The sequence below is a fragment of the Elephantulus edwardii genome, unplaced genomic scaffold (genome assembly GCF_000299155.1).
Source record: "Elephantulus edwardii isolate Elephantulus edwardi_28Jun2011 unplaced genomic scaffold, EleEdw1.0 scaffold00168, whole genome shotgun sequence".
NCBI lineage: Eukaryota > Metazoa > Chordata > Mammalia > Macroscelidea > Macroscelididae > Elephantulus > Elephantulus edwardii.
Window position 1 is genome coordinate 1,406,579 of NW_006399918.1, and position 19,442 is coordinate 1,426,020.

The window sequence follows — 19,442 nt, forward strand, 5'->3', positions numbered from 1 at the left end:
AGGACCCCCACATTAGCGGGTCCCACTGTGTACAGGTTCAAGAGGCAGCTCTGAGACCATTTCTCCAGCTTTTTTTTTTTCATTTCTCCAGCTTTGAGTTTTGTAGGTGCATGGAGGAATGCATTGCTCCCCCTATCCCTTCACTCTACAGTCATTAGTCAACTAATAACTCCCAATTAGGCAAAACCAAGGGTTCGATCCCAGGTGTTAAATTCTTTTAAGCTGTTTCTTAGACCACTACCTGCTTCCCCCACGCCCCAAAATAGACTGCGTCCAAACTCGCACACTCCAACAGTCTTCCCTACCTCTACGAGAAGCTCTTCCTCAGCACCCCAAAAACCATCAGTCCCAATCCACCACCTAGTTCTGTAACCCTGAACTAAGATTGAAAAAGATATGTATTTGAAAGAGGATGAGTGGCCAGGGGGTTCAGCCATCCCTGTCCCAACCCTAGCACTTGCTATGTTACTGTGTTATTTACCCCCTTTGCCCCCCTTAACCCCCCCTTTGCTCCTTTGCCCTCCTTTTATCTCTTCTGCTGCTGCTGCTAAGAAAGAGTGTGTGTGTGTGTGTGTGTGTGTGTGTGTGTGTGTGTGTGTTGGAGCGCGTTGGGGGAGCAGGGGGAGGGGTTGTGGAGGGAGGCGCCGTCGGAGGGAGAGTAGACGTCAGGAAGAGGGAGGGGGGTGGGAAGGAAGGATAGAGGAAAGGAAGAGAAGGGAAGAGAAAGGGAGAGCAGAACAGAACAGCACAGTGATCGAAAGAGTCAGAGAAGCTAGAGAAGAGAGATTATAAGGAGCGAGAGAAAGAGGAGAGGACTGGAAGGCAAGAAAGATACGGAGGGAAGGTGGAAGTGAGTGTGTGTGTGTGTGTGTGTGTGCGCGCGCGCGTGCCTGCAGGGCGGGCGGACGGGGGGCGGGCTCCGGGCTCCCCTCTCCCCAGCCCGCTGCTCTCGCTCCCTCTCCAACTCGGGGCCCAGGCGCCAGGGGCGCACAGCGGGCGGACAGCATGCTGAGCCTCCTTGTCTGGATCCTCACTCTCTCGGATACTTTCTCTCAAGGTAAGCCCCCCTCTCGCCGGCGCACACTCGCAGGCACCCTGGGCAGTGAGGCTGCGCCCCAAAGCGGGAGGGTTTTGCCCCAAAACGGGAGCACGGGGGTGCGGGCGCCAGTGGCCAGCCCCAGGGGGCGAGGCGCCATGAGGAGGGGGCCGGTCCTGGCGCGTAGAGCCCTGGCGGAGGAGACTCGGAGTCACGGGGGCTGGGGCAGAATGAGTTTTGTGTTGATTTGCCCAAGTTGTTTCCTCTGCTTGCGCGGGAGAACTGTGAATTGGGGCTACGAGGGTCGGGGGTGGACATCAAAAAGGGATCTCTACGCTCAAAGTCCTTTAGGGAGCCTCGGGCAGCCTTACTTACTCTCATTCTCCCAGGCCGAGCGCCCGGGTCCCGGCTGAGATAAAGGCTGAAAAGAGAGTGAGATTCAGGCTGGAAGCGGGGTAAGAGGGTGGTGCTTGGAAAGCTGGGAAGGTAGACTCTCTGAGATGTTACGGAGGGAATCCCCCACAACCCCAGCCTAGCCCCCAGGGGACCACAGTCCGAGCTATAGTGCGCCCCACGCTGCCCCTTCTGGAGGGAGGAAGAAGAGGTGCCTCCGGGCCGCCAAAAGGGATTCGGAATCCTGGCTCGCGGGGTCTCTGTCTGGGGAGTGGAGTTTTAAAGAAAGATAGCACCACCTCAGCTTGAATTACGCAAGGCGTGCCTTGATAGGGAAGAAGGGGGGACGGTTAACACCCCACATGGGGTCAGGAAAGTGTTGCTATCTGGGGCTTGTTTGGAACAGGCAGAGGAAGGCTGGGAGGTGAAGGAGAGACTGGAGAGATCTGAAGATGTTAGTGTATCCTGGAGCTGGGCTCCAGGAGGAGGAAGGCAGGGGGCTGAACAACCCACGGCCAAGGTGGGGGGAGGGCAGGGGGCTGAGCAACCCACGGTCAAGGCGCCAATCAGGGCCAGGGTCTGTGGGAGTGGGTCCTTGTCGCCTGAGTCTGACTCTATGGAAGATTTACTCTCCACCCTCCACTCCAACTCTCCCCATTCCCCCTCCCCAAAATGGAGCTGACACACAGAAATTGACACACCATAAAACAGTCAGACACTGAGACAGACTACTCACCTTCTGAGACACAGACATACCCACCAACATCGCCCACACCGAGACAGACGCATATACACAAAGACACTGACACGTCTGAGGAAGATACTCCGATTCCTCCCCATCACACACATGCACCCAAACACATCCGAACTCCTCTGCACAGGACATGTATGCATGCAGACATCTGCAAGGACGTGGAGAAATCCTTCTACAGATACCAAGCCTGCAGCAAACAAAGAAACTTGAACAGACATTCATACAGGCAGATACCTATGGAGATGTACAGGCTACAAAATGGAGGAGGTGGTCGCTTTTGGGGAGGGGGCACGCAGGGGAGCAGGAAGCCAGCTTCCATAGAAGAGTCTCAAGCATCACTGGCATGCTCAGTTTCCTTCCTGGCCTTTTGGAGTGAGATGTTTGGGGGTGAGATGTTAGCTGGCCCTCTTCCTCTTTTTCCCCTGCTCTTAGCCCAGATGACTAAATTGCAGTAGAGTGCAGGTCTTGATCCACCTTTTTCCCCTGGGGGCACTTACCACCCGCCCCCCCATACTCCCCCTTTAGACTTGGGAAGGGCACATATCTGTTGAATGAGCCCAGAGTGTGAGATGGTGCTGGGGGAGAAGGAGGAGGCCTGGTCCTGGGGTTGGCAGGCCAGGCCAGCCACTTGGCAGAAAGTTGGGAAGATGACTTAAGTTCTGACTTTGTTCAGCCAGGCTGCTGGAGAAGGGAGTAGGGGAGGCCCCCGGGTGGTGAGGGAAGGGCCCCTGGGTCAGTACAGCTATGTGTTGAGGGGCAAGCTTGTGTCTGCCGTGTTCCTGCAGCCCTCACATGTCAGCAACATGGATACAAACGGGCCTCAAGGAACAAAAGCTGCAGTTAGCCAACAGGAGAGACATGTGGATTGAATCGGTAACAGAAATGGTTGGGAAGAGAGGAGCGTGCTGTGTGCTCTGCTCCCTTTGGAAAGGAGGAGATCTAGGGTTCCCCCGAGCTCCCAGCTTCCAGCTGGGAGGAAAACACCACCTGAGGAAAGTGTGCAAAAGTATTTGAGGTGGGGGAGGGAGTGCCCCAACCTAGAGAGAGAAGGGATGTGAGAATCACCAATGAGTGTTTCTGGGAAACTGATTTAGAAACTGGGGGTGGGAGGGCAGGAACAGGGGTCTGAGGAGACTGGGACATGGGTGTGAGGCTGCGGAACCCTTCTTAGCCAACATCCTTAGAAAGAATTTCAGGTCTGGGACCTAAGCAGGAAGAGTGGAAATGGGGGGTGAGGTGAGGGGACTGAGGGAAGGTGGGTGCCTGGGAAAGGGGAGGCTGTGCAAGGGGAAGGCCCTAGACTAGAGAGGAGAGGGCTAGGGAAGATTCAGCCTAGGCTGGGAAATAAAAATCGCATTTTAAAGAATTTCAATGGGCTTCATCAATCTTCATTTTTCACTAAATAATTTTCTGTATCTTATCTAAATGAAAACCATTATCCTTCCCCCCGTTTCCATCATGCGCCGGCTCCTCAGACTGATTGCACTGAAAATTGAAATATTTATTCATTTTCTGGGAGATTTTCTCGCTCCCCAGTCTCAGGGAGGAGAAATTGAAAAAGAAAGATTATAGCTAATCAGAGCAATGTGGGATGACAGGCCGGCTAGGGGGCGGGAGCTGCCTTCTGAGGGGGGTGGAAAAGTGTAGAAAACAGATCTGTCCCTCTAACCCCCAGAATTCCCCCAGCATCCCCATCACTGTTTTTGAAAGGGGTGAGGAGTAAAGAGAAGAGGCCCCAGGGCCTCCTAAAATTCTAGTGTTCAACTCCCCGAGTACAGCTTCATTCTGGCAGAGAACAGTGGAGACTGGAAGAGGAGTTGGGAATTGGCTGTCCTCTTTCTGTGCTACACCCCCTGCCACCCCCCCATATTCCATTTCTGCCTGCCCAGCCCAGCTCAGAGCAGGGCCTTGAGGTTGGGGGGTTTGACGGTGGGGGGGGTGGGCAGTGGGAAGAGGCCACAGGAGACATGGCAGAAATCAGAATGCCAGATCTTGCCGGGAGTCCAGCTTCGGTCTTCTGCTTATTGAGGTCCCAAAGAGCATCCCTTTGGGATTGCAGCACAGTTCCTGACCACTTGGCCACCAGAGCTCCCTGCCCTAAACCCAGTCAGGAGGAAGAGGCGGCCTCTGAGCCTCTCAGCTTCTACTGCTTTGCAGTGGCCAGAGCTGGTTGCCCTGACTTCACCAGCGGTTCTCAGGTAGCCTGGAGGTGAGCAAGGCCAGCCTGTAGTCCCCTGCTGTTACTCCCTTCACATGAGAACTGTGTACTCTGATGGAAGTGTCTCTAGCTCTTTGTGTACACTCAGGCCAAGTCTTGGCTTGTTTTCTATCTAACAAATCCTGGCATAGTGCTGTGTGTACACTTGTTGATTCCTTCCAAGTCCTGTTGACCCCGCGTATAACATCTGAGGATGCTCTGGCCCATCACTGATGTCATCGTGTGTGTGTGTGTGTGTGTGTGTGTGTGTGTGTGTGTGTTTCTTTGCTTCCAGCCTAGGAGACTAACCTTCCTGCGCTCTCCTAGATACTCTTCTGATAATCCACAAGGTTTTCATTGGCTAGTTTTTGGGAGCAGGCTTTTCTCTCTAATCTTAGTCTTAAAGCTCCAATGAAACCCATCCACAAGGAGCAACCCTGCTTGTATTTGAAATACGGGAAGCATAGCTTCCAGAATCATAACCAGGAGCACGAACTACCACAGTAAGATGAACTGACAGACAGGTGGTAAGTGCTCCTTAATATCTCATTGATAGATTGATTTGATGAGAGGGTTATAGTGCTGGAAGAAGGTCTTATTAAACGATGATTAAATCACAAACTCTCATGCAACTCTCTGCTTAATTTCTGCTGGTTGGTACTCTTGTGAACATGATCAAGCTGTGCCCCTTCCCTGTGCCTCAGTGGTGCTCATCTGTAATGTGAGGGTGGTAATGACACCTCATAGGGTTGCTATGGTAATGATATGCATTGATACAAGTAAAATGATGTGTGGAAAAGTTTCTGGTACTAAGAATAGTGGTCTAGATACTTGCTGTTTGGACTTGGATGGAGCCCTGGTGGTGTCGTAGGCTAAGTGTTGTGGATGTTAACTGAAAGATTGGCAGTTCAAGCCCACCAGCAGCTGTGAAGGAGAAAAAAGGGAAGAATTATAGTCTCAGAAACCTAAGGGAAAGTAGTAGTAAATTGCTGCCCAATTGATGGCAGGAGGTTTGGGTCTTGGTTTTGTTTTTTATTTGTGTAGACATGTGGCAGGACATAGATGTATAGATTTTACCTGAGGTCTACATCTCATTTCTAGCTGCTTTCTTTGATAATTTTCAACCCCTAGCCCTACCTGTTCAAAGTTTGGTCTTGGGCTTCTGCCCCACCTGTTTGTATTATCTCTCATAGGCAGACAGGTTGTGGTAAATTCAGAAAACAAAACTGACTAGTCTTTCATTTGTTGGAGAACTTACTTAGGAAGGATCTGGGGAAAGGACCTGGGGAGAGATCAAAGTGGAAGAGATTGGTATTTGAGTGAAAAGCAACTAGAGGTCTTATGTGAAATGAGGAGAGACATCAGCCCTGAGGTGGTAGCATTTCAGAGCCGGCAGATAATACAGATCATTTATTTATTGAGCCCTTGTGCTAACTACTTTACATTCATTGTCCAATTTAATCTGGGCAACAACACCTTATCTTTGGCTCTTATCCTCATTTTCATGATGAGAAACTGAGGCTCAGACAGGTAAAATATCTTGTTGGTAGGCATAGTAATCAGATGATACCAAAGCCTGCCCTCTTTCCCCTTGCCAGAGATCCCACATGCTGTCTGAGACTGAGACTGATCTGACTGGGACAGGGTTTTTACTGGTTAGAAATAAATAAAGATTAAGAAGAAGAAGGGGTGAGTTTCTCTTTTTAAAAAAAAAAATTTATATTGGTTTGTTTACACATTTCATGTACATTGTGTTTCACGCTAGTCTTCATTCACATTGTGTTTCATACAATCATTCCCATTCATTATGTTTTATAAATTAACCAGCATTGCACTAAGCCCACCACTCTGTTTGATCAGGTCCCCTCCAGATCTTTCCCATTACCTTTACCCCTCACTCTGGCCCCCAAATTGTGCAACCCTGTGATTTTGCCCCTACCCATCCTTACCCTTCTGCTCCCACCCCTTCTGGGGCGAGTTTCCCTTAAAGGTAAAAATCATGCACAAATTTAAAACAATTCTTTATTCGTATTTTGTGTTCTTTTTTAAAATTTTGGTTGTTAAATGGTTTTTATTTCAGTATAGAGTGGTCTGATAAATGATGGTTTTAAGTACTTGTTGAATGAAAAGGCTAGCAATCTTGTATTGGTTTTGATATTAAGCACAACCTTATAGGTCCATGAATGCTTGGGAACCACTTCTGTGTGTGCTAGGCTGATGACTGGAAAGGCCCGAGTCATAGAATTCGAGTGTGGTGTGCTGAGTGGGGGTTGGAGAGTACCCACACATAGAGGTCTCTTAAATGCATTCCTTCAAGCTTCCAAACCAGCCCTGTCCTTGAAAGACATGAGTATGGGATCTTGCATAGTTTGTTCCAGCCTGCCTCCTTGAGCCTCCATCCACCATCACGTCCTGTACAACAGCAACCTTAACCTCAGTGTGTGCAAAGTGATCACAGGAAGCTGGCTTCCAAACCAAAGTTTCAAAATGATCTCTTAATGAATCCCTTTTGACAGCCCAATGAAGTTAATAGTATCTCCATCTTCTAGATGAGGAAACCAAAGCTGAGAGTTTAAACAGCTTGCTTGAGGCCATATATGCAGTGTTAGATCCCAGATTTAGACTCTCCTTTCACTTCAAAGCCCCTCTGTGCCAGGCAACCTTAACTGCACACTCATATCTGTGCATCATACTTTCTTCAGAATTGACATCTGTAGAAGAGAAAGGAGGTGAACCTGGGTCTTCTTCTTTCTCTTGGTACGCACAGTGGTGCTTCTCTGCCACTTCTGCCCACTGGGGCCTCGAGTCTACAACTGCCTGCCACTGTGCTTTGTTTGGATGACCATGCAGGAGACAAAACTTAAATACCAGGATTGTTGTTATGTGCCATCGAGTTGAGTATGACTCATAGCGACCCTATGAACAAAAGGTCTGAACCCCGCTCTATCCTGTGCCATCCCCATACTTCCTGACACACAAGAACCCATTGCAGCAGTCACTGTGTCAATCTCCCTGGTTGAGGCCTTCCTCTCCTTCCCTCACTCTCCATCCTTCCCAACATCATGTCCTTCTTCAAGGAACAGCCCCTCCTAACAACATGTCCCGAGTATGTCAGGATACATACAGTCCAATGTTGTATTCAGTAAAGGTGGGAATTATACATACTGTCCCTTATCAGAAGGCTGTAATGCCTGAACTTTATTCCCTCTCATTCTTGGAGTCGTTTAAACTTGCATTCATATGGCACTTCCCAGTCTGAGCAATTCTTTCATATGTACCATCCCATCTGATAGAGATAAATGATCATTCTATGATGCAAACAGTGTAGTTATTATTACTCTACTTAATAGATGAGAAAGCAAAGACTTAGAGAAGTTAAAAGACTTACTTGGGAATGGACTGGACTGGAGGAAAGAAGGAAGGAACAAATTGCTTAACAGCTCATAGCTCTGGGTCCATAGTGTGTAATGTGTGCGAATGGCAATCAAATGGTCAGCTGTTCGAATCCACCATCTTCTCTAGGGAAGAACTAAGTGTCTCTGCCTCTTGTAAACATTTACACCTTAGAAACCCAGTGGAGAGTCACTCTGAATGGGAATCAAGCCCCTCCACTCTAAGGCAGTACTTTTTGGGGTGGGTTTCCAGTTTAGGGTCTGGAAAGTTCTCTGCATTCCTCTAGCGATGGGAAAGCTGTGCTGCTTCCCAGCCGGATTCCAGCTCCTGCTGAGTTTATTCCCAAGGGCTCTGGACCAGTTTTACTTGACAGTCTCCTGGAGGAGACTTAGACCTGAGAGGCTGAGGATGTGGGGGTGGTAGGACAGCTCAGGAGAGGAAGGGGTGGAGGTTGTCATGCCTCTAAATGTGAAGCCTAGAGAGGCTGCTCTTGAGTCAAGGGTCAGAAGAATGGACTTTTTCACAGTAAAGGAGAGGGTAATTCACTTTTATGGCAATCCTACATCCTCGAGAGGGTGAAATCAGGCTGCTCTTTGGAGGCAAAGATTCTGAAGCTTCGTCTGACCTACTTTGGACATGTTGCAAAGAGGGACCAGTCCTTGGAGAGGGACATCATGCTTGGGAGGGTGGAGGGACAGTGCAAGAGAGGAAGACCCTTGATGAGATGGATTACTTCAGTGACCAGTGTAATGGGGGTAGGTGTGTCAGAGACAGTAATATTGGCACAAGATATTAGAAAGTTAACAATTGGTTGATGCAGTTGTTATTATACCCATTTTACAGATGGACAGAGGGAGGCCCATGAAAATTAGTCAGCTTGCTCAAGTTTATATGATTCTTGCAGTGTAGCCTTTGAAGAGTTGTACTACTAATCCAGTGATATTTGTCTGGTGGTTCAAAACCCACAAGTAGCTTCATGGGAGAAAGAGGGGCAATGACATTTTATTTACAGCGTTGGAAACCTGCCAGTGTTAGCTATGAGTTAGTTCAGACTGTCTAAAAATGACTTTGAGTTTTGAAGTACCAGAGGCAGGATTAGAACCAATATAAGGATTAGAATTAAAACAAGGATGCTAGTATGTAGGTTGAGGCTAGTTCTCAGAATGAAACTCCCCACAGCCCATGCCCAGCTCCTCAGCTGTTTCTCCTGCTCACATAAACATATATTCACACACGTCTCCTTATGCCATTTGCTTATGCACCTATTTCTCACCCTCATACACACATGGACAGATGCTTCTCAGTCTATCCATCCACCAGAGCACCAGTGTGTACCAGTGTCACGTTTGTGTCTTATTATCCTCCCCGCCCATGATAGCAGCCATTCTACATCTTAGGAAGCGTGATGTTTGTCAGGTCTTATATGCTTTGCATCGCCTCTGGCACACACTCACACAGTCAGAACCTGTGAGGTCCCTGTACTGTGACTCTGGTTGTTCTCCATCCTGCAGCCCCAGTTCCTTGGCCCTTACCTCTTCCCACCTCTAATTCACAGACAATGAGACCCTGATTAAGGTCATTGAGCACCAGGATGAAAAGGAAAGCCAGCCGTCCAAACTCCCAGCCACAACCAAAGATTGACTTTTCCTTTCTTCCTTCCATCTCACTCCTTCTTCCTCCATTACTGAGCTTCCAATCTCTTGCTCCTTCTACCTTTACTTTCTTCAGCAACTTTTATTAACCTCTCTTGTCTCCAGGGGTTGGTCTCATCCCTCTCTGCCCTCCTTGAGCCCATTTAACAAAATTGGGATGGGACTGAAATAAATGGACCTTGCAACCAGTCATCCTCCTCAGGATTAAGAGTCTTAAATCCAGGAGTGGAAATCTTTAGCACTGCCTAGCAAATTCTATGAGTTTGCTAGAAGATAATGCTGCTGCTGCTTCATTCCTCCTGGGGCCTGGCTCTGGGGAAGATCATCGGAGAATCTCTTCAGAGGGCAATGGGGCCTGGTTTTAAGGCAGAAAACGGGCAGTGAGTACATGAACCTCCCTAGAGAAGTTGTCCAAGGAGGCTGGGTTAGGAATCAGAGATTCTTCTGTGCTAGGTCGTTTGATGCTTTTTCTTCCCCTGGGGAATTAGAAGTATATCTTCATTGGAAAGATTTAGTTCATTCATTCAACAGAAATGTACTGTGTGCTTTCTATATACCAGGCACTGGGATACTGTTACAGCAGTGTAACAAAAGAAAGAAAATACAGTCCCTGCCCCTAAAAGTCTCACTATATGATTTCAGAGCAAATTAGTTAACTGCAGTAGCCCACAGTTTCCTCTTCCATAACATGGAGAATCACATTCCTAAAAGTCAGCAAATACACATGACTGTATCTACAAAACCCGATGCTAGGCATTCTGGGGGATTAAGAAGAAGAGAGCATCCTTCTAAAAAACTTTAACTGCCCCACAACAGTGTCAGAGCTGGAGAATTCAGAAGAGGGGAATGAGCTGTGGGCAGAAGTGTCCAGGAAAGGCCCCGCAGAGGAAGTGGGCCCAAGGATGGACAGGATGTGGATGTGGCAGGAAGAGAGCGAGCATCACCAGATGATCTAACTTTCCCTGCCAAGGCGCCCAATGCAGGGACGCTGAGGCTGGGCGAAGTGGAGGAATGAAGTTGCAAAGAAGCAGACTTGTCAGTACCAGGCCTGGCAGGCTTTGAAATGTCAGATCGAGGACGTAGCTAGGAAGTGAGTGTTTTGTTTTTAAGCAGGCAAAGTATATGTTGAATTAGGCACGTTCTTTCTCTTATTCGTCACCAAACCCTCCTCTTAAACTCCTCATTTGCTGGAGCTGTTCTGGAAATTTTCAACCTTTTCAATTAATTTTTTTTTTTTAATAGATGAAACAGACCGACATCTAGGGCTTGACTAGGCAGAAATGAGCAGAAAACCTGAGAGAAATATCAGCTCAGCCTTGGGGAGTCTCAGATCTGTGACCTGAGTTGGAAGGCTTTGGGAGGGTGAGGAAAGCTTTTTCTCTGAAAATCCTTAGCTGGATGATAAAGATGCCTGGAGGCAGAGCTCAGTGGGAAAACCCAACAGGGGGCCCGGCAGCCTTGTGGATGCTTTGTCATCTGTCCCCTTTAAGTCGGGCTGTGCTTACATGGTCCAGTTATGGGAAGCTGTCTGGTTCTACCAGAGGGTCAGTGTGGATTTAGTCTTTTTAAGGTCATGCTATTCAGTCCTAGTATTATAGCAGTTAAGTGCTCAGTTGCTAGGTGTAAGGTTGGTGGTTCAAGCCCACTGGTGATCTGCTTCCGTAAAAATTACAGCCTAGAGAATATGGGACTGCTGAGTAGAAAGTGACTTAATATACATCACAACAAAAGTCACCCTGGGATGTGCATGCATTTAGGGGTCAAGCTAAAAGATCTTAAAACCTTTGACTAGGAAGCCAGCTCTAGTTTTTCAAAGGAAACTTTCTACCTAGAAGCCTTCTGTCCTGTTCAACTGAGCAAGTGTTCTTTAAATGCCTGAGCTGTGCCTGGCCCTCCACTGGGCACCAGGGATAAAAAGGTAAGTGAGATTTAGCCCCTGTCCTTGAGGCACTCTCAGTCCGAGTGAGGGAGATGGATGTATAAACACATATTGACAATACAGTAAGATAAAGGATTCAGGAGAGAGGTATGTGAAAAATGCTGAAGCCTCAGTGTCCGAGTGGTGGGGGCTGAGGAGGAGGAGGGAAGTGGGGAGGGGGATGGGACGTCCACAGATGTGAGGCTCAGGGGCTGTGGCTGGAGCCTCTGGAATGCAGTGCTGTTCACAATCTCCAGGCTCTGGACAATCCCTGATTGTGCCCCCTGCTCCGGATGGAAGGAGCCCAGGAATCCGAAGGAGTTAGCCTCGGTCCCTCCCAAGGATTATGATTTCCAGGAAGAAAGACAGTTTGTATAAAGCATACTCGCCCCAAGTCTCCTAACCTCTATGTCCAGTTCCCCACTCCCCTGTCCTCATTCCCACCCACTGGAGCTGATTTCTAAATTAACTTCGTCCTTGTAATCAGTTTAGTTGAGGGGGTTTTTCCCCTCCTTCCTGAATTCTCCCAGGAACAGCCTGGGGCCCTGCTCGCTCCATTACCCAGCATTGTCAAGCCGTGAGGTGCTTTTAACTGCTTCTTCCCATTCGATTCACTTAACTGGGAGGTTATTAAAAGGAAAGGAGCAGAGATGGGCAGAGAGAGAATGGGAGAGGGAGAAGACATTTTCAAATGAGAAAAAATATACAGGGATAGGTATGCTGGCAGGGTGAAACCTATGAGAGAGAAGTTGAGGTTTTCTTTGTTTCAAATTTCTCATTATCCACACGGGAGTCCTGATGGCTCTTGACTGCTAACGGAAATGTTGGAGGTTTGAACCCATCTCTGTGAGGGGAAATCAAACCAAACCCTTTGCCCTGGAGTCGATTCTGACTCCTGACTCATGGTGATCTGTTTCTGTAATGATTACAGCCTAGGAAACCCGGGGACAGGTGCATTCTGTCAAAAAGGTCATTTAAGCCAGAATAAGCTCTAAGACTTAGAACCCAAGAGAAGCCATCCAGAAGGACTCTCTGCCTGCACCTAGAAGTCCTGGGTTTTAGGCTCAAGCCCAGGGCAATTGACTTGCTGCTGTATGCCTCAGTCTCCCTCAGAAACTCACCGTGGACAGACTGAGGAGGACTCCCAGAGCTCCCTCCCCTCCCTGCTTTGCCCTTCTCACCTGCACACAAACTCAGAGCTGGTTCTCCCAACCCTCCAGCATCAACCTCCTGGGTCAACAATTTCGTGAATGATGTTTGATCCTAGACTGACGGGCCTATCACCCAGCACACATCTGGGAAGTCTCCTCTCACCAGGCAGTGGATGAAGTGAGAATGCAAACTCATTTCAATGTCAGTTTGAGCTAAATATAATTAGAAAGGAAAATCTGACTTTGCAAAATTTTTTTTTTAAAAAAAAAAAAAGCTAATGCATTGCAAAGCCAAGTTGAAATGACTTCTGGATTATCTGCACCACTGCTGCTCTCCATTTATGCAGAAAATTGAGAGGAGAGCCTGGATGCATGCATCTAGGGATTTTGGTTTTTCATGTTGCCTTGCATTTTATCCGAGGACCATTGCGATAAGACTCTTTCAACATAACCTTTCCCCTAGAACTGGGCAACTTCTAGAGGACTCTAGGACCTCCTATCAGGACTAGGAAAGTCAGCCCCTTTCTAAAAAAGGTCATCATGATGAGGTCACTTAATTGGAGCCTCAGTCTTGTCATCTCTAAAATAGAACAATAAATTTCTTAAGTTTGTTTTGAATATTGAATTTAAAAAATCTGAATTAAGGAACAGTATCTGAAGCATAGTATAATGCTCAATAAATTATAGTTATTATCAATATTGCACACTGTCTGTTTTTAAGGCAGACCTGAGGGATGAGAGAGGCTCAGATAGAAGAGGGATGAATAATTACAGGCCAACCCTGATTCATGGCAACCCCGTGGATTACAGAGTAGAGCTCAGCTCTATATGATTTTCTAAATTTTGTTTTTTCTTTTATTTACTTTTATTATGGTATGGATGAAAGTTTGTTATTGTTGTTATGTGTTGTCAAGTTGCTTGCGACTCATAGCGACCCTAGATAATCCCTAAATCCTGCTCTATCCTGTGCCAAACTTATTGTCCCTGACATACCCACCTCTATGACTCCAATCACTGAATCAGTCCATCTCATCAAGGGTCTTCCTCTCTTACGTTGTCCCTCCACCCTCCAAACATGATGTCCCTCTCCAAGGACCGCTATCTCCTTAAAACATGTCCAAAGTATGTCAGACGAAGCTTCAGAATCCTTGCTTCCAAGGAGCAACTTGGTTTCATCCTCTCCAAGCCAAGACAAACCGGTTTGTTCTCCTAGCAGTCCATGGTACATTCAACAGTCTTCTCCAGCATCATAGCTCAAAGGCATCAGTTCTCTTTCTATCATTCCTATTCATTGTCTAGCTCTCTGGTACATAACAAGCAATTGCAAAGACTATGGCCTGGATCAGGTGCACCTTAGTCTCCAGACTGACATCATTGCTCTGGAGAGGTCCCTGACAGCTGACTTTCCCAGTGCCATTTGTCTCTTGACTTCCTGGCTGCTGATTGTGTTGATTGTGGAGACAAGTAAATGAAAACTGTTGGCAATCTCAATCTCCTTACCATCCATAATGATGCTGTCTGTTGGCCCAGTGGTGAGAATCTTTGTTTTCTTTATGTGAGCTTCAGTCCATATTGAAGGCTGCAGTCCTTGACCTACTACAGCAAGCCCTTCAGGTCCTCCTCAGTTTCAGCAAGCAGGTTGTGTCATCTGCATGAAGCAGATTGTTGATGAATCTTCTTCCAATGCTGATGCCACATTCGTCCTCACAGAACCCAGCCTCCTGGATAATATGTTCCACATATAGTTTGAAAAGGTATGGAGACAGAATACACCCCTTTCTGATTTTGGACCATGCAGTGTCTCCTTCGTCCGTTCTGACAACTGTCTCTTGGTTCAAGTATAGGTTTTGCATAAGTGCAATCAAATGTTCTGGGATTACAGTTTGATGCGATCCACACAGTCAAATGCCTTTGCATAGTCAATGAAACACAGACAGACATTCCTCTGGTACTCTCTGCTTTCAAACAAGATCTATCTAACATTAACTATAATATCCCTAATACCACAGCCTCTTCTAAACCCAGCCTGCACATTTGGCAGTTCTCTACTGATGTGTTGCTCCAGTCATTTTTGGATAATTTTCAGCAGAATCTTGTTGCATGTGTTATTGATGATATTGTTCGATAATTTCCAAACTCTGTCCGGTCACCTTTCTTTGGAATGGGAACAAATATCAATCTCTTACAGTCAGTTAGTTGGCCTGGTGGCTGTCCTCCAGATTTCTTGGTACAACTTAGTGAGCACATCCAGGGCAGCGTCTGTTTGTTGAAATATGTCAATGGAACAATTTAGTTTCCCATTTGACAGTTTTATGTATTTTATAATGTAGTTACAATTCAGACATAGGTTTTTATTAGCTGTAATCTTTACAAAAACAGATTGCCAGGGCTTTCTTCCTGGTGCCACTCAATGGGTTCAGCTAGTAGAAGAGAACAAACCCTTTTCACAATCCTGGGACTTCATATACAGATATGCCTCTGTTAACTGTTCCCAGGGAAGTAACCAGGGTGTGGGTGATCCTTGAATTTCTGATCTCTAGGATGTAATATAAGTTTCCCAGCATTTGGGCGTGCCGGACTGCTAAGACACTGTAGGGTCTGCGGGCCTGCAGCCCTCAGTTCAGTCTTTCATTGTTTTTGTTCAGACATTCCTCTAGGTTGTATAGCCCTGGTGTACAAGTTGCCATACAGAGGTCACTTGTGGTTGCTATGAGGCTGAACACTGTGACACTGATGTGCCAAATGTGCTGACAGAGTGTGGGATAGAACTCCCTGATTAAAACAAGCTTGGAAGGAGGAGTGGCATCCACTTCCATAATAGCTTGCCTCTGGAAACCCTATGAACCTGGAGAAAGGATGAAAGTCACACAAGCATAGAGTACTCTCCTTCATAGGGTCGCTATGAGTCACCTGCTAGTCACCTGTGACTCGATGGCACTGAACAACAACAACAACAGGATGTAATATGATAGTGTGTAAAGAACCGTGGTTTAATATTTAACATGTGTCCTAGCTCAGAAGACTGAATGGCTCTTAACCTTAGTGACTCTTAATCTGTTCATCTGTAAAGTAGGATAACGGCACCCACTTCTACTCAAAGTCATGGGGAAACTTGGCTTGTGAGCATGACCATTATTTTAAACCCTGTCTCTCTAGACGTTTTCAACCCAACCAATGTGTTAAACGCCATGCTTCTCAAAATCGAAGCATATTTAGGATATATCTCTCTATCAAAGGGTGTAAGGGGAACCAGAATATCCAAGGTTAGGGTGGAGAGTCGATATTTCAAATGCATTTCCTGATGGTGTTGATGCTGCTCCCCAGGTCCTAGGAGTACCCTTTGAGGTGTTAGGGGATGCTTTCCCCTTAGGGAAATAAATATCCAATGTTCTAATGGAAATCAAGAGAAAATGGAATTCGTTTAATTGAATTCACTTCCCAGCCAGTTTAGTTGTATAACAGAGCTGGATCATTGATTCAGGATCATTGATATGTTTGTTTTCAGGAAGGCGGCTGTGGGACAGGAGAGGTGCAGTGCTTACTGCATGCCCACCTTCAGCCCCAAGACTAACTCCAGTCCCCACCCCTTCGTCTCCAACCCCCAACTCCTTCCTCACCACCTCACAGACTTTCAGCCACCTCCCCCCACTCCTTAAGTCTCTATTCATGCCTACAGCTGCCAGCTGCAAAGTTGAAAAACAACCAGAGGATATGTTGGTGGAAACTTCTCTAAGCCTAATCCAGTGGTTTCTACTTGATTTTTTATTTTTATGAGAAAAATCCTTATAATTCAGCTCACAGTGGGAGATTTGGTGGAAAACATTTTGACAGAGTTGTAGCCAAGGCCTTGACCCTGTTGACTTTCGCTTGTGAATTGGGTCATGTGCAAATTATGAGATTTGGGAAGAAAGGTGGATCATAATAAGCTTGACAAGGGTCTAATTTTAGGGGGGCAGTGGGGACTCATGGCTGGGTAGGTCGGCTTTTTGTCCTCTTGAGGACGTATTGTTCCACCAATATGGTGAATCAACTCACTCCCCATCTTCCTCCATCTGTATACAGAGCCCCAGGTAGTACAAGATCTATAGATTTAGAGACAACAGAGCCTTCACCTTCAGGTCCCTGGGCTCCGAGGACTTGTTCCTTATATCTGGACAATATTGACCACAGGAGCTCCCAGAAACTTCTTCTCCATCCTCATCTTTCCCTAGACACACAGACAAATTAGAACCATACATTCTGAGGCAGAAGGATGCCGGACCAGTCCAGACGGGCTATGTGGAACTTAGAACCTGGGAGACAGGAATGAAAATAGAGTGATGCTTTTTTAAGAATCCCAACATATTTGAGCTCTCAGGATATCTTTTAGGTTGGTCTTTCTTGAATCAACTGATAGACACTAATGGTTGACCTGTTTCTAGAAAGAAAGGCATTTTACTAAACTTCTCATCTTACTCTCATATCTAATCATCCCTGGCAAGCAGGAAGTTCTTCTTTGTGTCTGGCCAGAACCCCTTCTGCTCCTATATAAAATCATCTAATTAGAAACTGCTGCTGAATTATTCTCCAGTATTCTCCATTCTCCGCCTGGATAAATTGACATTTCTCCCAATAGGTTCATTTTCTTACACTTCAAAGAAAAGGCCAGAGAGGTGCTAGAAAGGCTGCCTCCAAGGTGTCTGGGAGGGGAGGATCATGGGTCCCAGTTGAGCTATGGAAGGTTGTCCTTTTAGATTTGCTTTCCAGTAAACCACCAAGGCTGTCCTGCAGTGTCCCCCAGTCGGGGCCAGGATGGTGTTCACAGGAAGCTGGCTGAGTCACCCTGTCCTTACCTGTCCAGTTTCCCCTTCACAGCAGCTCAGAGCAGCTGGCACTCAGGGCTCTGGTGTCCTCATCCTTCCTACCTGATGGCCTAGGAGCCCCTCCTCCTCTCTCCACATCAGCTCGTTGGGGGACTGAGCACAGATGAGAGAGGCCCTAATTTCTGAACCCGAAGCCAGTACCTACAGACAAGCAAAGCATGAGGGGGAGGTGGTAGAAGTCGGGCCATCCACTTCTGAATTGTTCTTTGCTCTCTGGAGCAGCAATACTTTCCTTGTTGGCCTTGTGTGGGTAACCTGGGTGGATTCCCAGTGACATAAAGATGGACCGAGAAAAGAGGGTGTCTCTGATGGGGTGCCTGTCTTTGGGGATCTCCTAATCTGACAAAGGCATTATAGTTTTTCACTAGGATACTGGCCTCTATTAAATAAGGGTAGCCTAGCCTAGTAACTCTAAACTTGACCCTAATGGAAGAGACTTGGGTTTTGCCCTCAAATACCTAATTTTAATAAGAACATTTTTCTAATCTTCCCTAGGGTTCAAACATGTGAAAAGATTGTTTTCTAAAGAAGCAGTAGCTTGAAATCTCGTATGCATCTATAAAGGAGGATGGAAAGAAATAGTAGATCTGAGGGCATTAAGGAAGGCTCTTCGGATGGGACAGGGAGAAACAAGGAAACAACAACAGATGGGGCGGGAAGGGATGGGAGAGGGCAGAATGTAATGACAGGCAAGGAATAGGAGACCACCCATATATGAGGGTCCAAAAGTCAGAGAAAAAGTAGAAGTCAGGGGGATGGTCTTTCTACCTAAGGTGTGTAGCCTGCAACCTTGGGGACCTAGGAGCTGTGGTGTAATCTCACCAAGTTTTCACACCAGCCGCATGACATATATTCCACACCGCCACAGCCACCAAGTAGGCAAGGGCTGGTGTGAAATCAGCTCCCATTCCCTGAAGGACAGGACAGAATAAATCCTTCTGAGAAGGAGGAAGTGCTGATGTGTCTGGGAGGAGAGGATCAGGGGCGACATGTGCTTCTGGAGGAGATGGGCGAGGATGCTGTCTGCGAGCTGGCAGGTAGAGTCTGCCTATGGGGCATCCTGCATGTGCTCAGTGCTGGTGTACCCTTTCTCAAGGGTAGGATGAGAGGACAACCATGGCCCAGGGTCCTGGAAGCGCTGCCCAGTGGCCTGGCACAAGACAATCTGCGCAGCTGCTCTGGGCTGTTGGACCCCCAGTAGAGCCACATGCCCTAGTGCTCACAGCCGGATGCTGGTGTAAGGCTGATGCTGGTGTAAGGCGCGGGGCTCTTCTTCCTGCTGTCCTTCCCTGTCTGTCTGTCTGTCACTGGTCTGTCACTCGGCAGGAGTGAAATGCGCCCTGCTCCTGAAGCATTTGGTGCTTGATAATTTGTGGATTATAGCTAACTCTCGATAAAGATTCCCCTAATTGCTTGGCTCACCTCAGGTTCTATCATCAAAGCAAAGCCGTGAGGCCCCCCTCTCGCCCTCCTTTTCTTTTTATTATCTCTTAATTAATCACTCTGGCTTTCACACTTAGCAGATAATTACAGTCTCCTGGGCACGCAGCTCATTTTCATAACCTCCTGCTCCAAGCCTGCAGCTGAGGGGGGTGGAGAGGGGGAGGGGGAAGGGAAAGAGGGAGAGAGTGAGAAGTGCTGGAGAGGGTAGGGGGGCTGGGCAGTCAGTGGGTGAGATCAAAGGGGAGAAGAAAGGAACTTTGGGGTGGCAGCAACAGGGACATTTGGGGCCATGAGCAGAGCATGGGAACCAGAACACCCAGCCCTGCTGAGCAAATCCAAAGAGGCACCACGAGTGGACAGAGACCAGCCTGGTTCTCCTTGGGAAGCTGACACCAGGTCTACCCGCACTAGCCCAGTCTTTGCACCTGAGTGTCAATTTGCATAAATGCATAACATTTTAGGGGGTTTGGTCAGTTTTTCTGGCACTCATTGTCTTCAGCAGTGGGATTTAGGAGATACTGGTGGCCAGAAAGCTCAGTAAAGAACAAGAGGTGGCCCCAATGTCATTTGCTTGTCATTCGCTTGCCATATGGAGGGAGAGGAGGTGAGCTGGAGTGAGGAGGAAAAGAAAGGCAGGACCTGC

At 47.4% G+C, this 19,442-nt stretch overlaps 1 protein-coding gene across 2 annotated transcripts in view; it reads left to right on the forward strand.

Annotated features, from left to right (window-relative positions):
* Positions 1 to 946: 946 nt before the first annotated feature.
* KIRREL (kin of IRRE like (Drosophila)) overlaps positions 947 to 19,442 on the forward strand; it is a 157,120-nt gene continuing 138,624 nt past the window's right edge. The window contains exon 1 of one of the 2 annotated variants that reach the window (XM_006895428.1): positions 947 to 1,057. In XM_006895428.1, coding sequence (XP_006895490.1) covers positions 1,006 to 1,057 — 52 coding nt within the window. In that variant the 5' untranslated portion in view covers positions 947 to 1,005. The remainder of the gene's footprint in view (positions 1,058 to 19,442) is intronic. The other variant, XM_006895429.1, reaches the window with a different exon arrangement.